The sequence below is a fragment of the Paraphaeosphaeria sporulosa genome, assembly GCF_001642045.1.
Source record: "Paraphaeosphaeria sporulosa strain AP3s5-JAC2a unplaced genomic scaffold CC84scaffold_10, whole genome shotgun sequence".
NCBI lineage: Eukaryota > Fungi > Ascomycota > Dothideomycetes > Pleosporales > Didymosphaeriaceae > Paraphaeosphaeria > Paraphaeosphaeria sporulosa.
The window spans coordinates 183376-209845 of record NW_017253369.1 but is presented as its reverse complement, the minus strand read 5'-3'; the positions used below and the strand labels follow the sequence as shown (position 1 = coordinate 209845).

At 52.7% G+C, this 26470-nt stretch overlaps 12 protein-coding genes across 12 annotated transcripts; 7 read left to right on the top strand and 5 right to left on the bottom strand.

Annotated features, from left to right (window-relative positions):
- Nucleotides 1–147: 147 nt before the first annotated feature.
- CC84DRAFT_190285 (uncharacterized protein) lies at nucleotides 148–2175 on the bottom strand. Its single transcript, XM_018185526.1, has 3 exons — nucleotides 1951–2175; nucleotides 1764–1895; nucleotides 148–1717 (listed from the first exon to the last, which is right to left on the bottom strand). Exons 1-3 carry the CDS (start codon nucleotides 2018–2020, stop codon nucleotides 426–428), a joined length of 1494 nt encoding a protein of 497 aa, XP_018031734.1. The 5' UTR covers nucleotides 2021–2175; the 3' UTR covers nucleotides 148–425.
- Nucleotides 2176–3396: 1221 nt separating this feature from the next.
- CC84DRAFT_1179459 (nucleolar GTP-binding protein-like protein) lies at nucleotides 3397–5511 on the bottom strand (the record flags this gene model as incomplete). The annotated part of the gene is made up of 4 exons (XM_018180418.1): nucleotides 3397–3438; nucleotides 3491–5054; nucleotides 5104–5385; nucleotides 5435–5511. 4 exons carry the CDS (start codon nucleotides 5509–5511, stop codon nucleotides 3397–3399), a joined length of 1965 nt encoding a protein of 654 aa, XP_018031733.1.
- Nucleotides 5512–6277: 766 nt separating this feature from the next.
- On the top strand, nucleotides 6278–8479 carry CC84DRAFT_1220884 (uncharacterized protein; the record flags this gene model as incomplete). The annotated part of the gene is made up of 6 exons (XM_018183208.1): nucleotides 6278–6388; nucleotides 6442–6615; nucleotides 6665–7029; nucleotides 7085–7415; nucleotides 7472–7646; nucleotides 7698–8479. 6 exons carry the CDS (start codon nucleotides 6278–6280, stop codon nucleotides 8477–8479), a joined length of 1938 nt encoding a protein of 645 aa, XP_018031732.1.
- A 117-nt stretch (nucleotides 8480–8596) lies between these two features.
- CC84DRAFT_190244 (triosephosphate isomerase 2) lies at nucleotides 8597–9601 on the bottom strand. The gene has a single exon (XM_018185525.1). The coding sequence runs from the start codon at nucleotides 9485–9487 to the stop codon at nucleotides 8714–8716; it is 774 nt and encodes a 257-aa protein (XP_018031731.1). The 5' UTR covers nucleotides 9488–9601; the 3' UTR covers nucleotides 8597–8713.
- A 454-nt stretch (nucleotides 9602–10055) lies between these two features.
- CC84DRAFT_1126968 (methylenetetrahydrofolate reductase 2) lies at nucleotides 10056–12799 on the top strand. The gene is made up of 4 exons (XM_018175758.1): nucleotides 10056–10226; nucleotides 10295–10458; nucleotides 10515–11251; nucleotides 11300–12799. Exons 2-4 carry the CDS (start codon nucleotides 10372–10374, stop codon nucleotides 12399–12401), a joined length of 1926 nt encoding a protein of 641 aa, XP_018031730.1. The 5' UTR covers nucleotides 10056–10226; nucleotides 10295–10371; the 3' UTR covers nucleotides 12402–12799.
- A 262-nt stretch (nucleotides 12800–13061) lies between these two features.
- Nucleotides 13062–14713, top strand: CC84DRAFT_1167588 (Dehydroquinate synthase-like protein). Its single transcript, XM_018179211.1, has one exon. The coding sequence runs from the start codon at nucleotides 13344–13346 to the stop codon at nucleotides 14478–14480; it is 1137 nt and encodes a 378-aa protein (XP_018031729.1). The 5' UTR covers nucleotides 13062–13343; the 3' UTR covers nucleotides 14481–14713.
- A 1130-nt stretch (nucleotides 14714–15843) lies between these two features.
- Nucleotides 15844–16550, top strand: CC84DRAFT_1179454 (uncharacterized protein; the record flags this gene model as incomplete). The annotated part of the gene is made up of 2 exons (XM_018180417.1): nucleotides 15844–15981; nucleotides 16215–16550. The coding sequence occupies 2 exons, from the start codon at nucleotides 15844–15846 to the stop codon at nucleotides 16548–16550; spliced, it is 474 nt and encodes a 157-aa protein (XP_018031728.1).
- A 584-nt stretch (nucleotides 16551–17134) lies between these two features.
- On the top strand, nucleotides 17135–17587 carry CC84DRAFT_1167586 (uncharacterized protein). The gene is made up of 2 exons (XM_018179210.1): nucleotides 17135–17348; nucleotides 17432–17587. Exons 1-2 carry the CDS (start codon nucleotides 17199–17201, stop codon nucleotides 17507–17509), a joined length of 228 nt encoding a protein of 75 aa, XP_018031727.1. The 5' UTR covers nucleotides 17135–17198; the 3' UTR covers nucleotides 17510–17587.
- A 1288-nt stretch (nucleotides 17588–18875) lies between these two features.
- On the top strand, nucleotides 18876–19238 carry CC84DRAFT_1228381 (uncharacterized protein; the record flags this gene model as incomplete). Its single annotated transcript, XM_018183635.1, has 1 exon — nucleotides 18876–19238. One exon carries the CDS (start codon nucleotides 18876–18878, stop codon nucleotides 19236–19238), a length of 363 nt encoding a protein of 120 aa, XP_018031726.1.
- A 17-nt stretch (nucleotides 19239–19255) lies between these two features.
- On the bottom strand, nucleotides 19256–20670 carry CC84DRAFT_190189 (uncharacterized protein). Its single transcript, XM_018185524.1, has one exon. It carries the CDS (start codon nucleotides 20548–20550, stop codon nucleotides 19585–19587), a length of 966 nt encoding a protein of 321 aa, XP_018031725.1. The 5' UTR covers nucleotides 20551–20670; the 3' UTR covers nucleotides 19256–19584.
- An 89-nt stretch (nucleotides 20671–20759) lies between these two features.
- On the bottom strand, nucleotides 20760–21585 carry CC84DRAFT_1100482 (uncharacterized protein; the record flags this gene model as incomplete). The annotated part of the gene is made up of 2 exons (XM_018174869.1): nucleotides 20760–21289; nucleotides 21336–21585. The coding sequence occupies 2 exons, from the start codon at nucleotides 21583–21585 to the stop codon at nucleotides 20760–20762; spliced, it is 780 nt and encodes a 259-aa protein (XP_018031724.1).
- A 1281-nt stretch (nucleotides 21586–22866) lies between these two features.
- CC84DRAFT_190173 (uncharacterized protein) lies at nucleotides 22867–24194 on the top strand. The gene has a single exon (XM_018185523.1). It carries the CDS (start codon nucleotides 23009–23011, stop codon nucleotides 24053–24055), a length of 1047 nt encoding a protein of 348 aa, XP_018031723.1. The 5' UTR covers nucleotides 22867–23008; the 3' UTR covers nucleotides 24056–24194.
- The last annotated feature ends 2276 nt before the right edge of the window (nucleotides 24195–26470 follow it).

Below are 26470 nucleotides of genomic sequence, written 5' to 3'. Positions count from 1 at the left end.
TCGCCGCGACCTTAACTCGACGTCCTCACTCTCGGCTGTCTAGGCCATTGACTCTGGACGTTGCGCCGACCAACATGCGTAGAAGCAGCGGTGGGTTAGGGTCGTGGAGACCTAGGGGGAACAAAAAAGAATGAGGGAAAGCCATGTGTCATCGTAAAGTATATTATCTATTGAGATAGAGCATTGAAGCCAAAGATACAACAAGGGGATATCGAAGCGTCGCGTCAGTCCATTTCCTCCTCCCACCACCACCATTTTCCTCCACTCATTCCAATTCATACACAAGAAAATCAAATCGAAGCGAATATGCGTCAACAAACCACCCGCAATGCCACAAAACGCAATCGCTAATCTCGCTTCAGAAACAAACAAAAAAACGCCCTTTCTTCCCCTCCCACCCGTTGTTTCTCCCGGGAGATTGAACCTTAACCCATCTCATGCACGACCCCACCCGCACCCGCACCCTTCTGCGCATACTTCGCCGTCTGCCCCTCCATCTCGACCATCTGGTGCCCATGCCCGCTGCCGAGCTCACTCGGCGTCGGCTGCGGACTGTACTGTGGGACAGGCGCGTACGCAGGCGTGGGACCCTGGTGCGCATACGGATTGTGTTTTCCGTCGCCGCCATCGACTTCGGAGACGTTGGCGAGTGCGCCGGACGCCTTGCGGCGCCGCAGAAAGAAGATGGCTGCACCGATGAGGGCGAGGCCTAGGATTGGGCCTACGACGGCACCCGCGATCCAGGCTTTTGAGCCGCCGGAGGAGGAGCTGTTGGAGTTGGAGTTGTTGCTGTTGTCAGTGGAGTTGGAGTTGGACCCAGAGGAGCCAGTGCCCGACTCCTTGGGTTTTGCGCCCGTCAGCACGGCGTACATGCTACTCCCGACGTCGTTGAAGATGCTGCTCGTGTTCTGGAGGTAGCAATTGTTGAAGCCGCCCTGGAGCGTGGAGTCGTACACGACGCCGACGCAGCCCTGCTTGTTGCCCGCGCACTCTTCCATGCAGGCCGTGAAGTTCTGCGATTGCACCATCGTCATGTTCGTACCCTGGTTCGTCTGTCCGCAGTGCACGGCGAAGTTCTTGCTGTCGTCCTGCGTCGACGTGTACGTGTCGTTCTTGCATTCAGTGTCGGGGGTCTTGATCGAGTCGATCGTGGCGCTGTGCGTGATCTTAAGGAGCGTGTTGGACGCGCTGAGGGGAGACGAGAAGCCGGTTTTCGGCCAGCAATTCGCGTAGCCGCCTGTTAGGCCGGGTACGTAGACCACGCCGCGACAGAGCGGATGTTCGTTTACGCAGTCCTTCAGGCAGTCCTCCAGGGAGGTGGCGTGGTAGTATGCTTGGAACGGATTGTCGTGGAACTCGTAGGACCAGTGCGTATCATAAGATCCGCCAATGTCCTTGTTGCACTGCACTGTGTAAGATATGCCGTCGAAACCATCGAGGTTGTGGCGCGATTTGTCGTCGGCGGGGCAGTCGGTGTCGAGAGGCTTCATCTGGTTAAGGTCGACGAGAGCGGAATGGATGCCATCTTCGTCGATGAGCGTCTTGGTATATATGGTCTTGTTGTTGGAGAGTTCGGAGGTTGTCGAGTTGCGCATCCAGCATTGGCTGTCGCTTTCTCTCCAGACGACGCCGAAGCAGCCCTCACCGCTCCCCCAGAAGCGCGAGCAGTACTCCATGCACCCGGTCATGGTGTCGACTGTAAAGGGAGCCAGTGCATCTGGCCGATCGTCAGACAGGTTGTAGCGCGTGATAATGCGACTCACCATTGTACATGTTGTTCTGATTGCACTGTACATTTGTGAAGTTGAGGCCATTGCCAGATGTGAACGACGTGACGCATTTCGAATCAGCGCGAGGAAACAACGACAAGCCACGACCGATTAATGACTCAAGGACTGCAGTATGTCAGTCGTCCATCCCCAACACCACCAGCACATCGCAACAACTTACGAGGTGTAGCCAGCGTCCTGCTCGCCAACAGGAGCGCTGCCAGGCTCACGTTCTTCGAAAACCCTAACATATCCCAACCCTACCAGGCTTTGCGACGGGCGTACAGTAGGCAGCAGATGAATAAATTTCGGACTGTGTAGTCGTGAAGCCTCACGGACACGGACAACGCTCAAACAACACCACAGAACGCGAGACAGTGACACGCCGCTGAGCGTCAGGGATCACCGAAGGTTATGTCCAAGTCCGACGGGTGGGCTCAAGGTCAAGGAGCTGGGCTCAAGGTCAAGGAGCCGCTGCGCTTGGTGCACACACCAACACATTTTGCATCTGGAGCGCTGATACATGCCTTTTCCGAGCCAAGTGTCTCCCCAGCCTCCGGGCTAACAGGGTGTGCGTTCCGTATGAGTGGTTCGCGCAAAGACTGGTAAGGCTGAGGTGCTTGGGCTGTGGCTGCGGCAGGAGATTAGCGTGAGGCCCCCCGTGAGCACTGCGTCTCGAGTTGAAGGATCGCGGTTCAATAACGTGGTGCGCTCTTCTCCCTTGCCTCCACACGAAGCCTTCAGCGTCATACGTACGGGGCGTTGCCCATTACCACACACTTTGATTCTCCTGATCAATTGTGCGCTTCACCGACATGCTGCGTCATACTGCGCGCGTTGGGGGCCATGTTTAGGGCAGAACGGCAAAAGCTTCGTTCGACAAGCCTCGCGCCCGATAGGGTTTACCCTGGGGCTCGCATGACAAATGCGACCGAGGCATACCCGCTACCCGCCCGTAGAGCATTGTCGTCAATCCCATTATTCCAGTCGAGCTTGGCGCCACTGGGTTTAAGGCGTGATCCAATTGATCCTATTTTTGCACTGGCGAGAAATAAGCTCTCGCAAAAGCGAACAGCCACGCACTCAACCTTTACCCCTTCCAACGATCGATCTGACATCAAGCCTGTGTTGAGAGGCCGCGAGCTGCACTCCTTAAACGCAAGCTGGCACACTCTACAGCCATTGTTCACATGCACGTAAACCGCCACCAACTCGTCGTCTTTCGAACCGTGTCGTACGATTTCTGGGCTTGCTGTCCTTATGCGACACGAGCTGTGTTGGAGGCCCGATGGAACGAAATGCGAGGTGAAGGATTTAAAGCTAGTGGAAAGTGCCGGGAAATTGCGATTCCATCTCTGCACAGCTAGTCGTTGTCTCGATGCGGAAAGCCATTGGGGTGCGAATAAACGAGTAGTCTGGTTAAAACCTGGTGGTCGGGATAGATTCTTGTGTAGAGTAAATGATTAGGGGAAATTCCGCCGCGAAAGCAACATTTCCCCGATCTGACAGAAGTTGGTATCGAGAGAGACGACCCTTAACGCCGCTAGATGATCTAATGCCCATGCACCACAAAGTCGTTGCATCAATAAACGCCCGAGTTCGCACACAATATAACCAATGAATGCTTTTACCGCCTGTTTGTCTTTCCGTTGCCACGCTTGCCTGCAACCTATGCGACCGTTAGCGTTGTGGAATATGTAGGATGGGACAAGTTCACTTACCAAATGCTTGATCAAGGAACCAGTCTGGTGCCTATCGGCTTCACCCTGTCTGGCCATTCTGTTCATCTTCTTTTGTGACAGCTTGGCCAATCTCTCAGCGTTCGAGCGAGACTCCTCGTTTGTAACACCATCAGTCCTGCGGTTGGTGCTCTGGCTCCTACCACGGCTCAATGCGCGTGCTAGAGCAGCCTTGGGGGTATCGATATCCATAGCATCGCCGTCCACACCTTCCGAACGGGCACGAGCCAAGCTGCGACCGCGGCTCTGGCTTCGGGCGCGCTCAGCAACCTTGGAGGTATCGTAGCCAAGACTTTCAAGATGTGATTCCATCTTGGACATCTTGACAGCTTTGGCAGAGCGCGGTATGACGGCCCTGTTCTTGAGACTCTTACGCATTTTCGCTTCGTTGCGAATAAGCTGCCTCTTCTCGCGAATGAGCTCAGCCTTGTATCGAATGTCCGCCTCATCGGCATCTTCGACATCATCGTCGGACTCGTAGAAGCCCTCGGCTTCGAGCTTCTCCTCTTCCTCCTCCAAGGCTGCGAGCTTAGCCTCGATGTCGGGATCAATGAAATCGTAGACGTTCTTGCCATCGTAAACCTCGGGTATCCTGTCCTCCTTCCATTCTGGGTTCTCAAGGATGTAGTTCTTCCGCATGTTGAAGTTGTATACACCAGCACCGCCATCTGCTTCTTCGAGGTCGCGTTCCAAAGTGATCCGGTCAGGATCAGCAGGGTCGTACTTCTTCCTGTTCTTGACAGCGTCGGGGATTGTGGTCTCACGGGTGACTCCACCCATCGGCTGAGCGACGTGGATGCGGCGAAGGAGGTCACCAAGTCTACCAGTAGGCTCGCCGGAGCTGTTGGTGCCGGCCTTGAGCTTCTCAGCGTTACGGGCGGCGAGCAAGCGGTCGCAGGCCTGGTTGCGGACTTCCATGAGCCCCTCGGTTGTAGTGCAGGAGAGCTGGAGCAGCTCAACCTCACCCGACTTGAGCATTCCTTGGATCAAAGCCTGGCTTTCCGGGTCCAAGTCTTCTGGTCGGGTGACATCGATCTTGTTGATAACAACGAAGACCAGCTTGTTGGCGAACAAGGGCCTGATGGAGTTGAAAAGCGAGACTTGTGCAGATACGGAGTAACCACACTGTTCGGACAGATCCATGAAGTAAAGGACGGCGGCACGCAAGTGAGCAATGGCACAGATAGACTGATGCTCAATTGTGTTCATCTCTTCGAGCGGGTGGTCAAGAATACCGGGGGTGTCAATCGCCTGGAAGCGCAGCATCTTATAGTCGAAGTGTCCCACGAAAAGACTCTTGGTGGTGAAGGCATAGGGCTGGACATCCACATCGGCCCTGGAGATGCCCTTCAAAAAGGACGATTTACCAACATTGGGGTATCCGCAAATAACGAGCGTGCGGGTGTTTGGGTCAATCGCGGGGAGACGGCCCAGATGCTGGCGGACCTGCTCAAGATAGACGAGCGGGTCCTTTAGACGCTTGCAAATGGTGGCCATGCGACCAAGCGCGGCGCGCTTGAGGTTTTTGCACTGAAACAAACTCTGGCTGCGCGAGGATTAGCAGCTTTCAACGCGTTTACTGCTATATGACATACCCATATTTGATGAGCCTGACATAGTCACGGGCAACGGCCTCGATCAGAGACTTGGCCGTGTTCAGCTGGCCCAGGGCGATTCTGAAGTGGTCGGCATCGTACAGCGTGTTGAGCAGATCGCGGTGGAACGGGTGGATGTCTGCGAGGCGCGGGAAGCCGTTGATGGTGGCGGATAGGCGCTCGGTGAAGGTCTCGGACGTGTACTTGACTTTGCGCGTGTAGAAGGCTCTGATCCTGCTGATCTTGAAGCCCGCGCGGATTTGTGTGGGAAGGCGTCTCTGGCTGCGCACAGTTAGCGGGGCGCAGCTTTCTGCTGGAAAGGAAAGCGCACGTTCGGGAGAGCACGATGTCGAGAAACTCCTGCGACGTCGGCACGACGGGAATGTCTTTCCACTGTGTCTTGGACATATTTGCAGCGACACTTGTGTGGTGTGTTGTGCGAGAGTGCAGAGCGGTCTGCGGCGATTAATCGATAACCAGAAATTTTGTCTTGACTTGCCAAGATTCCGCGCTAAGGGTCCCACTAGCCGAGCCCTCTCAGGGCGGCGCCCCGCTTCCTCCACCATGCGGTGTTCACCTTCACCACACCCTCAGGCACCGTCTTGCATCTCTCTCTGACACGAGACCCATGCGTCTTTTCCGCCGCAGATGAAGTGAACGTGAACCTAAACTTGCGACAACAGCCGCTAGCCTGCTATTCTCTCCCCGACCATGCCACTCATGCGAGCTTTCTCGTCACGTGACTTGCTACTCCATTTCAAAGCATCGCGCCCGCATCGTGCTTTGTGGGTTTCGGCATGAGCACGGGTGCGATATCCTTATCAAGAGAGAGTCGTAGTCCGTTCGATAAAATAAGGAGCACCCGTGCCGCGCTCAATGTTACGCATCGAACTGCTCCCGCAAGCCTGGCGCTCCAGATGTCCTCGTCCAATCCTTCAAAGAGGACCTCCTACCGTCCGATTTTGTGTAGTGCAACCGTCGAATGCGATTCTTGGCCTCAAAATGTGGTTCCGCCCTTTTAGCATCCCCTGCCCTTTGTTCTAGCCCCTTCCCCGCCCAACAACTGGACTTGTCACATCGTGCACCAAGCTGAAACTCTTCATGGGAATCGTTCTACCACCAGATCGTTGTATCTGAATCAGGGTTTCGATTGTTCCTGCGTTGTATTGCGACAATGGGCGACCTGTGCCGCAAGCCAGACTGCTCCTGGCTGGCGCTGCCATCGTTGAAGGACTTGAAAGAACCACCAGAATTGGTTCCCAATCCCGAGCTCTCTGGCGTAGGAGTACGATTAATTGATTCATTTTGATCCCGAGTGTTACTGACTGGGTATACTAGGTGATACTTGGCTTCTCCATCACCGCCTACCTGACCGTCTTTCTTCTTTTGTTTCACTACCTCACGGTATATAACCCGCGCATGATCGGTGAAGTGGCGAGGCCATACATCAATCCCGTTGATAAAGGCCTGCTCAACTTTGTGCGCGGAAAGGTGACATCATGGACACCAAGCGTAAGTGTCGCGATTGATATCCGACAGCATCGTACTGATGCTGCCGCAGCGGCGCTTCGAATACGCCATGGAAAAGTCCGTCCTCATTCTCAGCGACACGCAGCTCGTGACGGGCCTCGCCATCTTGATTGCAGGCTACTCGCAACTCTCCTGCGGAATTGCATCGTACCACTGGCAGATCCTGGTGTACGTCGCATGGTTCTCATCCTTCACTTTTCTCTCTGCCATGGCGTTCCTGGAGGGTTTCTTCCTCGCAAACAACAGCCTGCGTCTCATCCGCGTGTTTTTCATGTGCATCATGGGGACGCTGCAGATTGCTGCACTTTTGCCGACGGGGAGTCGGAACTGGCTGGATGCTGCCAGGGAAGCCGGACCGCTCTATGTTGGGCTGAGTGCTGAGTGCTTTTATCAACAGTGAGTCCGTCCGGAGATCCACTTTAATTTGGTGCTGATTTCGATTTGCTTCTAGGCTACCCATGGCTAGCTATAGTAGAGGAGGCCCAAGAATGTGGTCGATGGTCTTCTCGGTGCTCGTCGTTGGCGTCTCATACATCCATACTGGCATTAGATTGTTCGATCCCACCGCAAAGTTCAGTCGTAAGCACTTTCGCGCCATTCCCGGATCATACGTCAAAAGTTTTCTCCAGTTTTTGGAGCACAGAGCTGCCTGTCGAGGTATACGGGCTACCATTTGGACGATACCATACTTGTTTGCCTTCGCGGGGTACGCATCAGTTCGAGCAGCGTATGATATAGCCGAGTCCATGCTTGGCGAGATCATTTGGCTCTCTTTTGCAATCGTGAGTTATCAAACTACTTCTTGTCCCATATACTTACTAATCGAATCGTGTATAAGGCGTGGGGTTCGCTCAAGGTGTGGGATACGCGATCATTGGTTTGGTTCACCCAATTGGATGACGGAGACATCACATTCAAAAACACATACAACGACGACGATACATGGTCGTTTGGACAAATACTCCCCATGGTCCTCTTGCTGCTGCCAATCCTTTCCATGATTCAATCTTACTGTCAGTGACAATCTTGAAGTAGAGGTACGGAATATACTAACAGGTCAAAAGTGGACAACGATGCAAAAGCGCAAGATGCAGTCCGCCGGGAATCCAACCTTCTGATTACGCACGACGGTAAGCCTTTTCAGACAGTCGGCCCTGCTGCAGTAGGCTCTGGCACAGGAACAGACGACAAGCAAATAAGCAGCACGCACGACGCGACTTCGGACGGCATAACGCGCTGCAATCGCCGCCAGCCTCCCCCCAATACGTTATGTGGCAATGCCACCCCTCCCGATGAAAACAGAACTGCTCCGGCCAAAGAATCATCACCACCTGATTCCGAATCTCAGACCTCCCCTTGCCTCCCGCCCAAGGCCGTCCTTGCTTGCGTTCCCCGCCACCCCTACCCTCACCTGTTCGCCTACCACTGGTACCGGGACCACGTCTACCTTCTCGTCTGCCAGCTCCTCATGATCGGCTGCGTAATCCTCTGGTTCCAAGGTGTCATCGTATCGATCCTCGGGATATCGTACATCCTACGCAGCCGGCTGTTTCTCATATGGTTATTCGGGTTCATCCCGCTGTCAAGCTTGGTGCATCTTGTAGCGTGGTACCTCGCGGGTTGTGTGGTGAACAGGATTGATGGCGCGGAGGAGTGGTTATACGGGACGGGGAGGTATGGGTGCGCGGGTGGAGAGAGGAGCAGGAGGTGGTGGCGCAGAATGACGAGGGGGAGGTGCGTGTATTATCTACTGGTGACTTTTCTTAAAGGAGGGCTGTTGACGATGACGTTCCTGGGAAGTGCGGTCATTGCGGGGCCACAGAATATTGATCTGGGGACTGGATGAAAGTGGACTGCGGGTGCTACTGCGGTTGCGTTCATGCATCTATCGTGTCGTACTTGGTCGCAAGCGCGGACATTGCATTCCTACTTCTGGGGTGCCTCAATGTATTCAAGAGGCCTTGGTAACTAATCTTTTGGGTGATGCTGCATGGTCGTGTACTGCTTTATTCGTAAATCATAAAGCCCATCGAGCCTTAGCGCTCATCCTGCTCTTTGATGTTTGACGCAACACGCACATTCATTTAGCCCCGCCAACCTCCTCAATGACCTTCTTGAGGTTCTGCATGTCGTGCGCAAACCGCCCCAAGAACAACCCATCCACGCCTTCTGCGATCTTCGCAAACGTGCCCGGTCCCGCACTGCCTCCGTACAGTATCCTCGTCACACCTTTCCGTCCACCAGCCAGCCGCCGCAACTCCTTTGTCACATTCACAACGTGATCCGCGTCGGCCGGCTCCTTGGCGCCTATCGCCCACACAGGCTCATACGCGAGAATCACCTCACTGTCATCCGGAACCGCCGCAAGCACCGACGTGACCTGTGGCGTACACTCGGAGATGGCTGCGCCGACAGCGGCCGAGGGCGACGTGGTGTTGTGTGTCCGCTCGCCGATGCACACGAGGGGAACCAGGCCGTTCCGCGCCGCAGCCCCCGCCTTCTTCGCGACGCTCTCGTCCGTCTCGCCGAACAGGGCGCGCCGCTCTGCATGCCCGAGTTCCACGAGTTTGGCGCCTGCCTGCTGCAGCACGACGGGCGAGACTTCGCCTGTGAAGGCGCCCTTGTCTTCCCAGTGGGTGTCTTGCGCGCCGAGCAGGATCGAAGACGGCTGGAGGATTTCGGCGGCGGAGACGAGCGCGACGAAGTCGGGGATGACGAAGAGGTCGAGGCGCGCGTTCCAGGCGAGCCCGTCGAGCTGCAGCATGCCGCGGACGTAGGAGAGCGTGGATGGGAGATCGAAGTACATCTTCAGCGAGACGCCGACGATGCGGCGGGGTCGCGTGAGGGGCGGCATGGCGGCGGCCTGGGAGATGGCAGCTGCGTGGTGGAGCGGGCGCGATGGAGAGACATGGTCGCAATATCACACATGCTAATAACTGACGTCGTGAGGGGCTCCAGGGTTACTGCAAGGGGCAAGCCCGAGATCGGGGCAGGCGGGAGGCTGTTCAGGAACAGGAATGGCAATGTCTCCGGATACGAACGCCTGATGTGTCTACCTAGAATCCAATTGCGCCGCGCAACATGCAGAAACACCACTCTGCGGACACTGAGGAGGCATTTGGGACGAAGCAATTCGCGCTGCGCTCTTGCATACGAACCTTGCAACCCCACGCAGCAGGGGTCGCTGGGCAGTATCACAGCGGGGTAGTTTCTCCGACAGAGACTGGTTGCTCTCCCCGCACGACGAGAGACGGCAGTGGACGGCCAATTTCAGTTGAATGGCAAGATGCAGTGAAGACGGAGACAAAGCAAACGGGCCGCGCAGAATGACCGCCCGAACGGGTCAGCGCTTGGCGCCCCCGATCTCGCCGACGCCGTGGGTTCTTCAGATGGCCGCTAGCAATTGTTTCCCCTCTGCTGCACCTCCCACTCGCATACGCACGCTAAACACTTTCCCACAATCCACTCGTGGTTCATGCATCGCCAGCTCGCGGATCGTTGGGCCCGCAATCGCTACTTTGGATAGCCAGCTCACCTAGATTCGACTGCAGCTGCTGTTCCGCAGGGCGCCTGCTCGCTGCTCGGCTTCCGGTGTATGTCATAAAACCCCCGGGTGACATCCATATACAGCGTGGGGTTGCGCTGACGAGCCGCCGCATAGACAGCAGAGGGGACTTCACGAAGCGCCCGATTCTTTTCCTTTTCGCTTTGTAGCATTTCGTTTTCTTCACCGCCACCATGCACATCTCCAAGATGCTCGCGCAGTCGAAGGAGGAGGGAAAGCCCACCTTCTCCTTCGAGTTCTTCCCGCCGAAAACCGCCCAGGTACCTAGAAACCCACAGGGAAGCCGTGACCGAGGCACATAGCTGATTCCTCGCAGGGTGTCCAGAATCTTTACGACCGCATGGACCGCATGCACGGCCTCGGTCCCAAATTCATCGACGTAACCTGGGGCGCCGGCGGCAGCCTCTCCAGCCTGACCTGCGAGATGGTCAAGGTCGCCCAGAGCGTCTACGGTCTCGAGACGTGCATGCACCTGACATGCACAGACATGGAGCGCTCCAAGATCGACGAGGCGCTGCACACAGCCTACGAGGCCGGGTGCACCAACATTCTCGCCCTGCGCGGCGACCCGCCGAGAGAGTCTGAGAAGTGGCAGGCAGTCCAGGGTGGGTTCAAATACGCGAAAGACCTTGTCAAATACATTCGCGAAAAGTACGGAGATCACTTCGATATCGGCGTGGCGGGGTACTCGGAAGGGAGCGACGACAACGACAATGTCGACGAGCTCATCGACCATCTCAAGGAGAAGGTGGATGCCGGAGGAACCTTCATCGTTACACAGATGTTTTACGACACGGACATCTTCATCGATTGGGTGCACAAGGTCCGCGCCAAGGGCATCAACGTCCCCATCATTCCTGGCATCATGCCCATTTCCACGCACGCCTCTTTTCTCCGCCGCGCGAAATGGTCCAAGATCAAGGTCCCCGAGCCCTGGACGCAAGCTCTCGATCCCATTAAGAACGACGATTCGGAAGTCCGTGAGGTCGGAAAGGGCCTAGTGGCCGACATGTGCCGCAAGCTGATAGACGCCGGCATTCTACACCTGCACTTGTAAGTGAAGCATGTATCGCGCTATGAAAGTCTATGCTGACCTTGAAGCTACACGATGAATCTCGCCCAGTCCAGCCGCATGGTCCTTGAAGAGCTGGACCTCCTCCCCGACGTGGAGAGCCCGCTGCAGAAGCCCCTACCATGGCGACCGTCCCTCGGTCTCAAGCGCCGCGAGGAAAACGTTCGACCTATCTTCTGGCGCAACCGCAACCGCTCGTACATCGCTCGGACGCAGGATTGGGACGAGTTTCCTAACGGTCGCTGGGGTGATGCCCGTTCCCCCGCCTTTGGTGAATTCGATGCATACGGTATTGGTCTGAAGGGCAGCAATGAGCAGAATATCAAGCTCTGGGGAAAGCCAACATCCATCAGGGACATTTCAGAGATCTTCGTCAAGTACATGTCCGGCAATCTTGAGTCGTTGCCCTGGAGCGAGTCGGCCATTTCCAAGGAAGCTGATACCCTCCAACAGAACCTCATCGACCTCAACCGCCGTGGCTTCTTCACCATCAACTCTCAGCCTCCTGTGAACGGCGCCAAGTCGAACCACCCAGTGTACGGATGGGGCCCAGCGCACGGTTACGTCTACCAGAAGGCGTACCTCGAAGTTTTGGTCTCGCCTGAGTACATTGCAGAGCTGATCACCCGTATCGAGCGCGATCCTGAAATCACGTATTACGCCGTTAACAAGGACGGTGACCTGAAGACCAACTCCCCGGAGGGACCCAACGCAGTCACCTGGGGTGTCTTCCCCGGCAAAGAGATCGTGCAGCCAACCATCGTCGAAGCGGTCAGCTTCCTCGCCTGGAAGGACGAGTTCTATCGACTAGGCCAGCAATGGGCGAATTGCCATGCCTCCACCAGCCCGTCGCGCTACGTCATTGAGGATGTTATGGACACGTGGTACCTGATCAACATTGTCCACAACAACTTCCAGGAAGAAAACGGCCTCTTCCCTCTATTCAATGGGCTCGAGGTGACTGACATGGAGAAGGAGCTCCACTCTACCGGGATTATCAACGGCGACGTGACCAACGGCGAATCAACTGCCGACGCTAGCCCTACCAATGGCGTAAAGACAACGCTGAATGATCTTGTCGAGGCTGCAAAGTCCGCCACGTCCACTGTGACCAACGGCATCACGGCATAAGTGTGCAGCTTAACTTAGCACACATTTCCACGATTCATTTTCACCTCCTGTATTCAACAAACCAGTCCGACCGCACGCACATTTGGGCTTCAACTCGCGGCCGGCGCCTATTTCCTCCTTACTCATATTGGGTCCCATTACTCGGCGTTTCTGGTGTTGTTAAAAGGCTGCATCTCGAACTCATCATGCTAGAGCTTGAGTGTGCATATACACGGCGTCGCTTCAACCTGACGACCCTGAATGAGACTACGAACGAATGGACGCGCATTTGTATTGCGAAGGTAAGGTTAACGCTTGGAATAAGCAGCCGAAAAGTACTCAAAGATACCCGGCCAGTCCCTCAACGGCGCTGAGTCACATCTACCTTGATCTTAAAATTTAATAAAATCTGTCTGAGTCCATACGGGGGTTTTGGGAGTGATTACGTCCTATTCGAGTGATTTGAAACTATTTCTACCGTCGTCGGCTGAGACTATCAACGCCGACTGCGCACGTTGACAGGGTCCTCATGCCTTTGAGACGATGCTGTTAGGCCTTTCTTCATACGTGGGAAAAAAGTAGCCCCTGAACCCCAGTGAACAGATGCTGTATCACAATTGTTACTACTCGGCTCGGAGATAAAATAGGGATAGTTCGCGTTACGTCATCGCGACACCTCCACATCTAGTGCCGCAACATCCATCCGTGCCTCGGGAGACGGTGCGTGACTTCACAAAGGCAAAAGACATCTTATCTCAATTCAGATAAATGCGGTTGTTGCTCCGTCCGCTATCCGTGTCCTGTATACCCACCACTTCAAGCCGACTCATCCTGAGAGCACGCAGTAGCATCACAGCGACACTGCAAAGAGCCAGGCCCTCCAGCCTCTCACTACATCCCCAGAACCCTCACCGCAAGGCCTTTAGTACATCCCAACCCACCCTCCAAAAAGAGAAGAGAAAAATGACAGACGCAACGTCCCACCCCCTCTCCGGCCTCTGGGCGTCCACTCAAATATCGAAGCTGTACTACGGCCCTTCGACCGTCTCAAAGCACCTCCTAGATTGCCTCCCCAGCAAATCAAGCAAAGCCTTCATCATCACGGGCAACAGCCTCGCCACCAAGACCCCGCTCGTCAAGCAAGTTGAGGAGCTACTAGGCGCCCAGCACGCCGGCACGTTCAGTAACATCGGGGAGCACGCGCCGGTCGCGCAGCTGGATGAGGCGACTGAGATGGTGCAGAAGGACGAGAAGATCGACACCGTGCTGAGCATTGGCGGGGGCTCCCCGATTGATTCCGCAAAGGCGATCAGCTACCGCGTGCACGAGAAGAGCGGGAAGTGGATGTTTCACATCGCCATCCCGACGACGCTGTCAGCCAGCGAGTGCACGATGATGGCAGGCTTCACGCAGGCGGATGGCGTGAAAACGGGCGTCCGCGCGGTGGAACTAGTGCCAAACGTTGTCCTGTACGATGCCTCCTTTGCTTCGCACACGCCGGAGCGGCTGTGGCTGTCGACTGGTATGCGCGCGTTGGACCATGCAGTCGAACTGCTGTACCACCCCACGGCGCCGGAGATGCCGGCGCGCTGGACGTGTTTGCAGGCTGCTGCTTCCTTGTTCGAGGGGCTGAAGGCGTATAAGGGGGGAAGCAGAGACGAGGATACCCTGACGAAGCTGCAACTTGCAGCATTTGCTAGTCTGGGGTTCCTCGGTACGAATTTGAAGGGCGGGTTGGGCCTGAGCCATGGGCTGGGGTACGCGCTGGGGAGCCCGTATGGCATTCCGCACGGCATCACGAGCTGTCTTACGCTCGGACACGTTGTCAAGCTCAAGGCCGCTGCGCCGGAAGCTGCGGAGCAGATTGCGAGGCTGCTTCCTTTCCTGGGAGAAAGCAAGAGTGGGGATGACAAGAAGGATGCGGAGAAGGTCGGTCAGCGTATCCTTGACCTTGTGCAAGACCTCGGGCTGGATAGCGATCTGCGGAATTACAAGGTAGACAAGGATCAGATTCCGGTCATTACGAAGAGGGCGACGGGGCAGGAGGAGGGAGGGGAACTGTATGGGAAGGTTCAAAAATTGGTCGAGGGCCTGTTTTGACCCGGTGGCGCGAAGCTGTAAGGTACATTTACGACAGAATCCAAGATTGACGTATGAGAGAGGTTGACTTGGAGCTGTTTCCCGGTGTATCACTATAGCGTCTCGCAATACAGCCTTCCGGGACAAGTTGTGCCACGGAAACTTATCAAGATTATGTTCATAGCCAAAACATTCGATTTGGCCTGGCATGCTCCATGTTCATGGTAGTATGCTTGCTGTGCCTGCTTCAGCGGAGCCTACGGCTGATTCTGAGTTGCTGGCGCAGTTTCTCGATGTCAGAAGAATGTGTAGCTTCATCACCTTGGTCATGTCACGTTTCGGTCTTGACCATGACTATGGAATCGCCCGTCAATTCATATCACGACTCGTAGATGAATTTCCCTGATACACTCATCCAGCCAATGTTAATGTGCATGGATAGGGGATTATCAGCTGGCTCCGATCCTGATGAGCAGTGCAAATCGAATCGTGGATCGCATCTCCACATGGCGAGAATCATCTATTAGCTTAGAGATAGGGCTTCTATTATCGTACCCCAGTCCTTTGGATATCTTTACAACAATACAAACCAGCTCTTCGGCCATGTCCGTTGCACCCCCCACTACACCTCCGCATCCGCACACCTGACCAAGATCCTCAACTCCGTCCCCCAATTCCACTTCCCCGCATGAAACGCCTCCTGTAGAATCGTTTCCCAACTACTCCGCACGCGATACGGACTGTTCGGCCTGTGCAACCTCCACAGCCCCGCCGCACCGTCGAACACCCTCAACCCATCCTTCGAGTACACTGGAAACGAGCGCAGAGAGGCACCGCCCTGCACATGCACGCTCCTAGTATTGAAAAAGTCCAGTATGCGGTCAAGAAACTGATTTACTTCTTGTGGAAGCTAATCGGGTCGCAACTATTAGTTGCGTGATCTACGACTGAGACGACCACAGGACGTGCGCATATGTGGACAATCGGGAACCTACACAATGCAAGATATGTCGAAGGTAGCATGAAAAAAGAAATCGCGCTTTAAGCTTGAGGATCGAGGCAGAGCCGAGTAGGATCAGATTGCCGAGTTGAATATTGTAGTAGGAAGCGCTTAGGGAAAAGTATGCAGAGCATCCTTAAGTAATTACATAGTTCCGACCGGCGTACGTAAGATGTGAGCTGCCCTACGAACTTTTATGTACACAGAATATTTAATCTTCTGGCGTATTTTGCCTTGATATGGCACTGCCACTCTAAGTTTCATCTTCTATTGAAATTATGCTTTCACACGTCGTTCTCCATCGCCTGTTTACTGACAATTACTTCCGCAAAACAGATCACAACCAAGCATCTCTCGGATGACGTCGATTTCCACATCAGTAATATGACTGAAGCTGAAAAACCGGATCATATCAACTCTGCCAATATCAAGATCTCACCAAAATACGGACTCGAGAAAGGGGCTCCGGAGACTGATTGTGAGATCCCCAGTGCTAGACGGATCGGCCAACGTCCTAGACTGGTATGGACCCAACAGAAGATATGTTCTGGTTCTAGGAGTGGCCTATTAACAAATATAACAACGGCCTATGTTCATACATGCGCGAAGACGGGATTGCTACCGCACACGTAGATGCTTTCTTTCCGGAACTTGACACGGAAAATTGCGATTTTGACATACCCAACCTAGATTGCAACGGCCGACAAGACTATTTCAAATACCTTGCAGCGCTACGCCTTGTAATAATATTCCAGTGTCTCAGGAATGGGAATGATGGGTTCGCTCCAATTAACGCCGACAAGACTGCATACACGATTGATGGCCTGGGTGGACTCCCTTCTTATCCAGGCCGGTGGATACATGTCAAGATGGCCGACGATCTAGCCGAAGGAAAGAACACGGCGCGGGTGCGAATGGATGCGACCTTTTTCATTTCCATTGAGAAGCGCTATGATTCATTCAATCCATATCCATGTTTCCAATTCGCACTCCCGATAATTGGAGTATCTCGTCGCTCGTTCATGCTAGCACATTTGGATCCTTGGGAAGTCTTCAAACGTTTACAATCTCAACAGTCCTCCACATTGTAGCATTTGTTGCGTGTCATGCTTCTGTCTCCACTCGCAGATTGCTCCCCAGGTCGACATACTTGATCTGGACCAAATAATATGTTCTTGTAACTGAATAAACTGGGATTTCAAGAACATCAGCTTGATATTACTTTAGAATGAGGATGATACACTGATATTTCAAATTGCCAGTGTTAGCTTGCATATGAACCAGAGTATTAATGTTGGTCTTTCTGTACTATAGCGATCCCTGCTCGGGTATTATACCGAGATACTAGGAAGAATAGCGGATACAGTTTCACTCGGCCCTCACGGATATCTCCGATGGCATCTTAGGAAGGAGAAGGTACATTCGGTCCGAATATAGATAGTCTTTAATTTAAAACTTCCAGCCTAAACCAGGCTTTATGCTGTCGCCCTAAATCTTCTTATGTTCTTGGTACAGCATCGATATTGCAGCGCGTGGAAAAGGAAAGGAGAGGACCTAAAATGGTGAGTGGCATGATCTTCGTCGGCCGCATCTGACTATCGATTTGGACGATCAAACACGCTACCACAGTATAAGAGACCCAGTGTATGCCTACCTTCCATGGTATTTAATTCCATCACAGTTCGATTCTGCAAAAAGAAGCAACGATTTAGTTTGATATACGTACTCGCCCGTTCACGATGAGATCCACCCTCGTATACGCAATCCTTGCCATGGGCGCCGGCGCAGCTACCATTCAAAAGCGCACCGATCCCGGTTGCCCAGACCTCATGCCATTTCAAGCATCACCGCCGTGGATTTTCTTGTGCACCGCGTATGACCTGACATATGTAAGTTCGACATAGGTGGAGATTTTTTAGGCTGCATAGACACAGTGGCCTCTGACAAGGCCACGAGCTTACTTCGCCTCTAGGAGAACGCGTGTGACCGCGATGGAAGGACTGATAGAGGGTACCGCACTTGCGCGTCTATTGGGCCGCTGGCTTCGTAAAGAGGTGGATGGAAGCTCTGGGCTAGAGGTCCTCGGCGGGACGTGAACGCCTTCTCAGAATGCTCGAGGATGCGATTGGTCAAAAGGAGGATCTTGGATCCGGATATAAGCATTTTGGCTCGGCATAGCAGGATTTGTTCGTTTCCGGGAAAAGTCTGTACACTGTAGGATGGTCATCTTGTGCAAGGATCTGCCCTACGTCATCAATTTGAGCAGTTGATTAGTAAAGTAGAAGTCGCTGCGGCTTTCATTGAGGTGCTGTGGTACGTTCTGCTGCTACTAAATGGTTGATGCTTGGGCTCTCATCCTGCTAGAAGTCGTGCGTTATTGTATTCTAAATTCTCTATTTTGTCTCGATTACGCGCGATATACTGATCGTAGTCGAATTTCTCGTGTTCGGATCGGAAACGCTACGTGAACATCTAACAATCACCGCTTACAAGTGTTCAGCTTCGTGATTGTTTGGTCTTAGAGCACATGTGCTCACGGTGCTGGAAAGAACGCATATCCTATCACTAAGCCTAACAGCATCTGGTACAATGACCGTTTCACCATTTCCCATCAGGCTTATTCTATACCGTGGGAGATAATTGTTGAATGCTCTGAGAATTTTGTCGCTTTGTTGAAATTAAAGACGCTCTTGTACTGCTAGGTTTAGAGTATGATAGACCTTGAAGTGATCGAGGCCTATCAAATGTACGTACTCACGGCTATAGCTAATCATATGAAGATGAAGTCTAGCACCCAACAGGAACATAGCTAAGATCCGTCGAAATTGCTCGTAGTATGGTGATCTCTTATGCTCGCCGTAGGCCACATCATTTCCAAGGTTTTTAGCTGCGGAAGAGTCGTTGTCAATACTCTCTATATTGACTAAGTTCTCAAAGTAGCCAAGTTTACAGAGAAATCGATTCATCTGCCTTTGGGTGTCGTAGATGAAATCGAACTGGCTGCCTTTTTTCTACTACCCGTGCATAGCGGCAACCCGGAACAAGCAGCTCAAGACGGCTTTCGTTGCTTGGGATCGTGGAACTTCCTATAAATTGCTTTGTTTGATAGAGACCATTGGAATTCATCAATATCTTCGTAAGTGAAGTGCCAATATTCAAGTGGAAGATTTTGGGACCAATCCGGTACCCATGATGGCATCTCTTCATGTGAATTTCGAACAACGCTGAGCAAGCGAAGTCCAAGCACGAGAAGCAGAACATCGCGACACAAATGAAGCATTCCTCTGCACTCTTTGTATAGTCAATCGGCGGGTCTAAGATCGATTGCCATCAACGATTTTAGTTCCCAGGCTCCATCTTTTGGATTGCTAGCCAGGTGCTCTCTGCTCTGGTTCAAGTGCTTCCATAATTCCAACATGCTTCACAGCTCAACCGTAACTCCCCGTCAATGCTTCATTACATCACTCCCTTCGGATAGTTTTCTAGGCCTCCTAATCAAACTCGGCCTCAGCACACTCCAAGAGACCGCCCGTCTTTACGCGATCATGCTCGCCGATATCCGAGCAAAAGCCTCTGGCTCATGGCGCATCTCTTGCGTCCACCCAATCCGGTCCACACTCTGGGCTGCCAACAGCACAGCCAGAGGCGGTCACGTCCTCGGTTTGGAGCGCTACTACGAGAACTTTGACATGTACAAGTTCACCTTTCGAAGCCAAAGACGACGAACTCTTCCTCACCCAGGGCCTCGCGTTAACCAACGGCATCCACAGTTTTGTTGAGGAGCATGACACTGTACTGGAATACCTGTACCTCGACTATGCCGATAAGGACCTGAATCCTCTTTCTGTGTATGGCGCTAAGAAAGTGGCGTTCATGAAGAAGATCGCGAAAGTTTATGATCCTTCCGGCGTCTACCAGGATTTAATGCCAGGGCCTTCAAGATTTTTGATGTCTAAAAGGTGTCCGCTTTCAGATTTCGTATACATGTTACAGTCACTGTACGACCCAGTTGTATCGTTGCGCTTCATTTACGATTCAAGCAACAATCCAGTAGTATATTCTCATAGATTACCAGCTTTCATTAATCGTGGATTCAGGAGAAACGTAAATTCAAAACAAAATTGACTACCATTCCTGGTAGTCTGGATTTGTCGCGGTGAATTCCTTATTTCGCCAGTCGAGAAACTCCTTCGTGTGCTTGTTATCCTCGTCCAGTTTTTGCAGAAACTCGAGGCCTTCATTGTCGACCTTCATCTCATCCACTTTTTCCTTTACTAGCTTCTCCCGCTCTTCTGGTGGCATGTAGCCACCTTGTCGCATGCTGCGATTCGATGCCGCGGTAATCAGCTCACGCTCGTATGGGACCCAGTAGAATCCATCCTTGTGCCACCCTTGCTGAGGAATGACGAACTCTGGGATAGATACAAGGTCGTTCTCGCTGTCTGATGGTGTGGCCTTACCCCAAAGGTAGGACCAGCCGCGCTTTAGTATTCCGGGTTGGTTCGCTTTGTACGTCTTGATCCAATGGTGACCCAGGCCAGGGCCCAACGGCTCGCGCCTGAAGCCCTGCAAAGCTTCAGGAATCTTTTCGCTAGGCTCCCATACTTGCTCAAACGTGTGATACACTACGGGGTGCATGTATTCATTGGTCTGCTTGTGCCTGTGCTTGTGCCTGTGCGCTGGGTTTTCTTCGTGTTCCGCAGCATCTTTGGCCTCGGGGTCGTGGTTCAAGAAGTAGTGGCCGGGTGTGCGAGCTTCAGAGCCAGCAGCGGTCATGATGCCCTCGTACGAATCAATGATGGGTGCAATACCCCAGCCACCATAGTGGCCATGAGTGTTCGGGTGCTCTTTGGCGCGTCTCATGATCTTGTCGAGAGCCTTGTAATAGTCGTTCATGATGTGGTCCTCGATTTGAAATCGTAGGAAAGGAACACAGCGGTCCACCATCCAGAAGAAGGTGGTAATGCTCATGATCTCTAGATCGCCTTTGCTCTTTGCGGGGGCTTTCGAAACAATTGAGCCAAGAAGGCGTGGCTTCGTGACGTCTTTAGGGCCGTCTGGGTTATCGCTACCCTGCTTAATGTCTTTCATCCCATCACCACTGCCGCCTCCGACATTGATGTGAACCTTTTGGAACAATCAGCTCTTGAATCAACTAATAATGAGGATTGAACCTACACCCGGAAACCAACACTGAATGAGGTTGGTGTTACTATTTTCTGGCAGCGACCACAGTGTTGGACCGAAAGCTTTCCTGTGCTCTTCGAGGGCCAGTGCATGGAAGGCATTCTCGATCTCTATTACGCGTCAGTTTTGACATAGCTTGCTGGAATGATCCACCTACGCGAATGGATGTCGGTGTTGTGGAAGCCATAGGGCTTGTTCTTTTCCTTGGTCTCAACCCATACATTATCAGGGTATCCGAGACTTCCGACGGTATCCCATACGCCCACCACCTTGATCTTGACGTTCTTCTCAGAGCTATCAAGCCAATCGGCCCCTGCGCCCTTTGTAAATTCCCAGTCCTCGCCTTTGACTTTGATGGTGAATTTGGGTGGTGAGCCCTCCGCTTCCCACCGCTCTCCCCATGCGCTCTTTTCGAGAGCTGTACTCGGGTCAATAGACTTGTACATAGCATACATCTCCCAGAACTGTCCCATGGCCCTCGGTTTGCAGATACCAGCCCGACACACAAGCCCAGCACAAGCCCGGACAGTGTAAGCGCCGCGGGAGAATCCGAAGAAGAACAATTCGTCTCCAGGGCTGTAATTGTTCACGAGGAAGTTGTATGCCTCGCAGACATTCTCGTCAAGACCGCCACCGAACGCTCCTACGAGAGATCAGCGATGTCTAAGTTGCATCTGGGACGAACTTACCCGTCCACTTTGCTTCAAGCCAACCCATGGCAGTGCCAACACCGGCATCGTAGTATACAAGCTGCGGGGCCTTCAGGCCATTCTCATCCACGTACCAAGAGGCAATAGAGCGGCTCATCTTTGCCACATTTGATGGAATGGTCTGCGTTCCATGGGCAGAGCTTTGCCAGGTGCCGTCGCAGCAGATAATTATCCTCTTCTTTGGCTGCGGAGGTGCTGGTCGCTTCTCTCTGGTTGCTGACGCCGGCATTTTGAAGGCTTCGTCGTCCGGAACGTTCAGTGTATTACCATCTTCGTCTCTAAATCCGCTCTGTGAGTAGCCTTGCTGCTGTTGGGGCGCACTTCGAAAGACACTGTTCGATACAGATTGGAAGCCGCCTTGAGAGAAGCCATCGTTCTCAGGCTGGAAACCTGTCTGGGAAAATCCTTTCGGGTGGGAGTCGGACATGATAGTGAGTGCGACAGACTATAAGACGCTTGATGCAAAAGACCACTAAATTGAAGGTTATGCGAACATCTTTTATACTTTTACTGCCGAAGTGGATGCATCGAAGAAGGCGCGTGTTTCAGGCGTGCTCTTCCAGCTCGGCAGACTAACGAACAGCCTAGCCACGCAAGCTGAAGAAGTGTGCCCATACATGGAGTAGGAGTGGGCATTTCGCCAGTAGAGTCGGTCTTCCCGAAGCTGGGGGAAAGCCCTTTCCAGCTAGTTTTGTAGAATGCGTCGCTCTATCAGCCGACGCTGTCCCTTTTGGTACGTGCACAGAAAGCCCTAGCCAGAATGGTTCATGGTTCGGGTTCCAGAGCGCGGCCCGTCGCGAGGTGGCTTGGTTTCGGCGCGTCGACTTGAAGACGCCTTTCTCCATTCGGCCATTCGCTTCTGTATACGGTCGGTGGAAGCAAGCGAGCTCATTGCAGCCAGCTGAGAGCACAGCGAAGCGAAAGGCTATCGCTGGTCAGGTGGTGACTCAAGTATACGCTTAGGTGCCGACGCGCGAGATGCAGTTGTTGGATGGACTGGATGACTATGTTCCTCGGTTGCTTCCCAATACGTGCTAGCGTCACACTCTGTCTCTTCTAACCCTAGCCGGGTCACACTTCATAATCGACGACTAATACGACTCGTTGAATCTCAAACCGATATCGAAATCTCTAATGCCGTTCCGCTTACACATGGACATAAGTCTCGGCATTGCGCCGTTTGTCTTTCAGAGCTTCCCACACATTCCGCGTACAACGTCAATCGATCATCGCTCCACACGGGCAGGTCCTACGGTCGACAGACTGCCCGATATGTGCTCTTCCTCTAGGTTGCAATTTCACTATTTTGAATATGAGACTTCAGTTGAAGCTCCAGTCGCTGTCCTGCTGCTGATGATCCCGACTTAAGTGCATCCCTGTTTTGACTTGCATACACACACCGGTCGTGCCGCGCGGGGTTTTAAGGCTGCGGTCACCCAGGCTCTACCTAACTCCTGTACCTTCCCTTCATCATCGGACCTTCGACAGCACCTCCAGGAAATAGTGAATTCGACGCCCGAAATCGAGGAGTCGGTTCACGTATGTCGTGACAGCGGAGGTGTCTTAAAGTAGCCTACTTGGGAGTCTTCCACGTTCACCACATCAGCTCCCGTTGTTGCCCAACCGCACGCCCTACTCATCCAATATCCCTCATGGCTCGAACAATGTCTCGAACCTCATCTACCGAGAGTGTCATTGGTCTGAACACAGAGGCAATGGGAGCTCCTGAGACCTCCAAACCGTCACGGCGCCCATTAGGCTCCAACCTTCCAGGAGCTCCCAGCCTTACCAGCTATGTAACTGCCCGGTCCACCACCTCTAGCTACAAAACTGCACGGTCGCATTTTACCGAAGCAGGATCCATTGAATCTTCATCACATCACCGAAGACGGGTAGATCGCATCATGTATGCTTTCGCTCGATCCAAGGGTGGTGCAGAAATGTTAGAGCGCACGATAATGCACCGAGACAGCAATGTTGCGCAAAAATCGCAGGTTCCGCAACCGCTGCTAGTGGTTGACAGCGAGTGGACAGAATATCTTCGTGAACGCGGAATACTGCTTGACCCCCTGTACGAGCTCGATTGGTCCGGTTGGGGACAACACCTTGAGTACAAATCCAGCGAAGAGACTAAAATACCACTCGACACAGAGAAGGCACTGGGTTATAGTGGAACCGCACTTGTTGAGAGCGTCATGTGCCGTCGAATACGGCTAGCCAGAAAGACTGTCCGATGCAGCCGAAGGGTGACGCGAGAAGAGGCCATAGTTGAAGTTGAACATCTCCAGCGACTTCTATACTCTCACATTTTTAGGGTTGTGGGAACTTATACCTTGAGGAAGGACCTCGCGATTCTGTTGTATCCAGCTGCTGAGTACAACCTCGAGCAATACATGGATCACGTGACAGATACATCGTCCACCTATCCGACAAAACCACGATCCGAATACCTCAGTACCTTTATGGGGTGCCTTGCTAGAACGGTAAGATTCCTTCATGAGAGCAATGTGAAACATATGGACATTAAGCCAAGAAATATCTTGATTCGACGAAAATTCGACTCAATCGATCAAGAATGGAAGGTACGCACCAAAACATCCATCCGATTTCTAACTCATGGATCCTTTCGATATCGACTTACCCTCTCAGGTATATCTGGCAGACTTTGGAATCGCACGCGCCTACTCGAGTGCTGCTGAGGCCGAATCTGGGTCACCTATCTCCTACACCCGCACCTACGCTGCCCCTGAGGTGGTAATGCAGGAGAAGCGGGGTTTCGGTGCAGATATATTCTCGCTCGGTTGTGTGTTTATCGATATGGTGGCTACCTTGGGGTCGTGTTCCCGAAATGATTGTCTTGCGCAAGATCTCTGGGCCACATTCCATGAAAAACTTCGGCTCAACGCCAACGACAAAAATCTTGGCGATAGCTCTTATCAGGCCAATATCGATCGAATAAGGCCTTGGCTCATGAATAATCACCACAAAGTACGGCGCACTGTGGGAGGTGTTCCTAATGCGTTGCTTTGTTTGATACCTCGAATGATCGATAGGTCGCCCGATGCAAGACCGAAAGCTTTGGAGATCATGTTCTTCTGGCACTGAGCCGTTCGAAGCCGCCAGAATTTGGCAATCGTGAGGGATGCTGCGCAAGCAAATCGTACAATCAAACGGTCTTTGGCATATCCTTCACCATCTTTCCGTGTGCAGCGCCGAATCATCTTATCACAAAATATAGGACAGCTGACTTTTGAAAATTGGGCAGGCTCAAATTTGATTCATTATGAAGATGCTTTGAAAGAACGAAAGGGATGAGCAAAGTGTCGGGGCATAGAGAGCGCAGATATGATCTTCATCAGGTCGCTGACCATCGCCCTAGTCCCAAAATACACTTTTCGGTAACTCAAAGACCGAGCCTCGTCGAGAATACATGAAATCCGACATCTTTACCTGTTTGCACGTGCAAAACAATGCAAGTGAGCACCTGAGCACACGCCTGCAACTTCCCAGGAAACCATAAATGTATGTAGCTCATGGACGCCATTGATGGTGCGTGAAAACAAACTGAAGCATCAGCTGAAACTATTCTAACGTCCATCCAGGTGTGCCGGGACGGACGGTGTAACGGGACGCTTTCTCTTCCGTACCTTCGGATTGTCTCCAAGTGTCCTCGATAACAAACAAATGCAATGCGCATCTATTCTGTAGCTCTCGTTCTCCTAGCATGTTAGTCTCCGACGCTAAAAAGCGCGCTGTTGACCGTGCTGTCGCTCATTTTATGAGTGTTGTCTTTTGACTCTCCTCTGTGACCCCCCCTGTCTGTTTGCGACGTTACATATCTGTGAAAAGCTCGGTAGGCTAAGAAGGAGGCTAAGATAGCAAAGATCAAGACTACAGCCTCGCAATGTCGACTTAGGGTAATATAGGCACATGCCGGCAGTTTCTCCGCGCGGACAGCAAGATCGTCAAAACTGTTAGGATCCCAAGAAGCGGGCAAGGGCAGAGGTCGCTTATGACGGCATACGACCTCGGGCCCCACAAGGATTAGGTAATGTCTCACGGTTGTCCCAAGCGCCAAGCCATGGGACACTGGGATCACATGACGAGAGCGTCACGTGACTGTACCATGGGATCCCACATGTACCAAGCATGGGATTTCAGGGGAGCATGGGATATCATGGGATTGCTCAAGTATATAGGAACTTGAGTATGAACTCTCATACTCGTGTTCAACCTGTTTCTCAATCTATCGTTTGGATTATACTCAGGCCATATTGTTGACTCGTTATATCTCCACGATACTATCGTCTCGACAAAACCCCTTCCCTTCCCTCAGTTGTCTTGCCCGAGAACCAACCCTAACCCTTTAAGACTAGCTACCCTTCTGGATTTAACAAAAACGCGTTCCCCAGGACGTGCGCTGCTCGCAGCACTTGGCATGCAGCAGCTTGTAGTAGTGTGCTCAGATGTGACGGTGTCCCACCGGATTGAATTCGACGCTATGCCTGTAGCAGATCACATGCTAAGAATGGCTGCGGCAGTGTGGCGCTTGCCGGCGGCTTTCTAGAAGCGTCTACGATCTCGCATTTAGTATACACAATACCTACACATACTAACAGCCAGAACCTGATGCGTGAACACTACTAAGCAGGGTAATAGCTATCTATGGCGATTCTCGAGGCTTTGATGTGGCAAGAAATAACATATATATTCATGTCCATCTCCATCCCTCTCTGAGTGCCGATTTAACATAATATAAGAGAAGGCGTAATACTTTACCACTACAGATATCACAGAAAGCGACAGAACCAAACCTTTCCTGATCCTGTACCTATGCCAACATATCTGCCCGACACAGCTGAGCACGCTGGTCGATACTCCGTAGGGAGCCACAACATGTTTTGAGCATTATTAGAAATCCAGGTATAATTTGTACTGATCGTTACTCCCTGGGAGACAGGTTGCTGGGGTTCTGTTACAGTCTTATCAGGGTATAACGACGCAAGTATACAGATAAGATCAGCCGAGCGGACAGTACTGCTATAGCCCTCGAGCGTCTGCAGGCACGCGCCGCTGCTCGCATCCCAGATCTTGACGGTATTGTCGTCCGACGC

Excerpts from the sequence above, each read along its gene's own strand:
- CC84DRAFT_190285 (XM_018185526.1), bottom strand. The coding sequence starts at position 2,020 with ATGTTAGGGTTTTCGAAGAACGTGAGCCTGGCAGCGCTCCTGTTGGCG. Across the intron at positions 1,896-1,950 it reads CAGGACGCTGGCTACACCTC|TCCTTGAGTCATTAATCGGT; the intron begins GTAAGTTGTTGC and ends GACATACTGCAG. Across the intron at positions 1,718-1,763 it reads TCAGAACAACATGTACAATG|ATGCACTGGCTCCCTTTACA; the intron begins GTGAGTCGCATT and ends ACGATCGGCCAG.
- CC84DRAFT_190244 (XM_018185525.1), bottom strand. The coding sequence starts at position 9,487 with ATGCCGCCCCTCACGCGACCCCGCCGCATCGTCGGCGTCTCGCTGAAG.
- CC84DRAFT_1126968 (XM_018175758.1), top strand. The coding sequence starts at position 10,372 with ATGCACATCTCCAAGATGCTCGCGCAGTCGAAGGAGGAGGGAAAGCCC. Across the intron at positions 10,459-10,514 it reads TCCCGCCGAAAACCGCCCAG|GGTGTCCAGAATCTTTACGA; the intron begins GTACCTAGAAAC and ends GATTCCTCGCAG. Across the intron at positions 11,252-11,299 it reads GGCATTCTACACCTGCACTT|CTACACGATGAATCTCGCCC; the intron begins GTAAGTGAAGCA and ends CTGACCTTGAAG.
- CC84DRAFT_1167588 (XM_018179211.1), top strand. The coding sequence starts at position 13,344 with ATGACAGACGCAACGTCCCACCCCCTCTCCGGCCTCTGGGCGTCCACT.
- CC84DRAFT_1167586 (XM_018179210.1), top strand. The coding sequence starts at position 17,199 with ATGAGATCCACCCTCGTATACGCAATCCTTGCCATGGGCGCCGGCGCA. Across the intron at positions 17,349-17,431 it reads CCGCGTATGACCTGACATAT|GAGAACGCGTGTGACCGCGA; the intron begins GTAAGTTCGACA and ends CTTCGCCTCTAG.
- CC84DRAFT_190189 (XM_018185524.1), bottom strand. The coding sequence starts at position 20,550 with ATGAAAGACATTAAGCAGGGTAGCGATAACCCAGACGGCCCTAAAGAC.
- CC84DRAFT_190173 (XM_018185523.1), top strand. The coding sequence starts at position 23,009 with ATGGCTCGAACAATGTCTCGAACCTCATCTACCGAGAGTGTCATTGGT.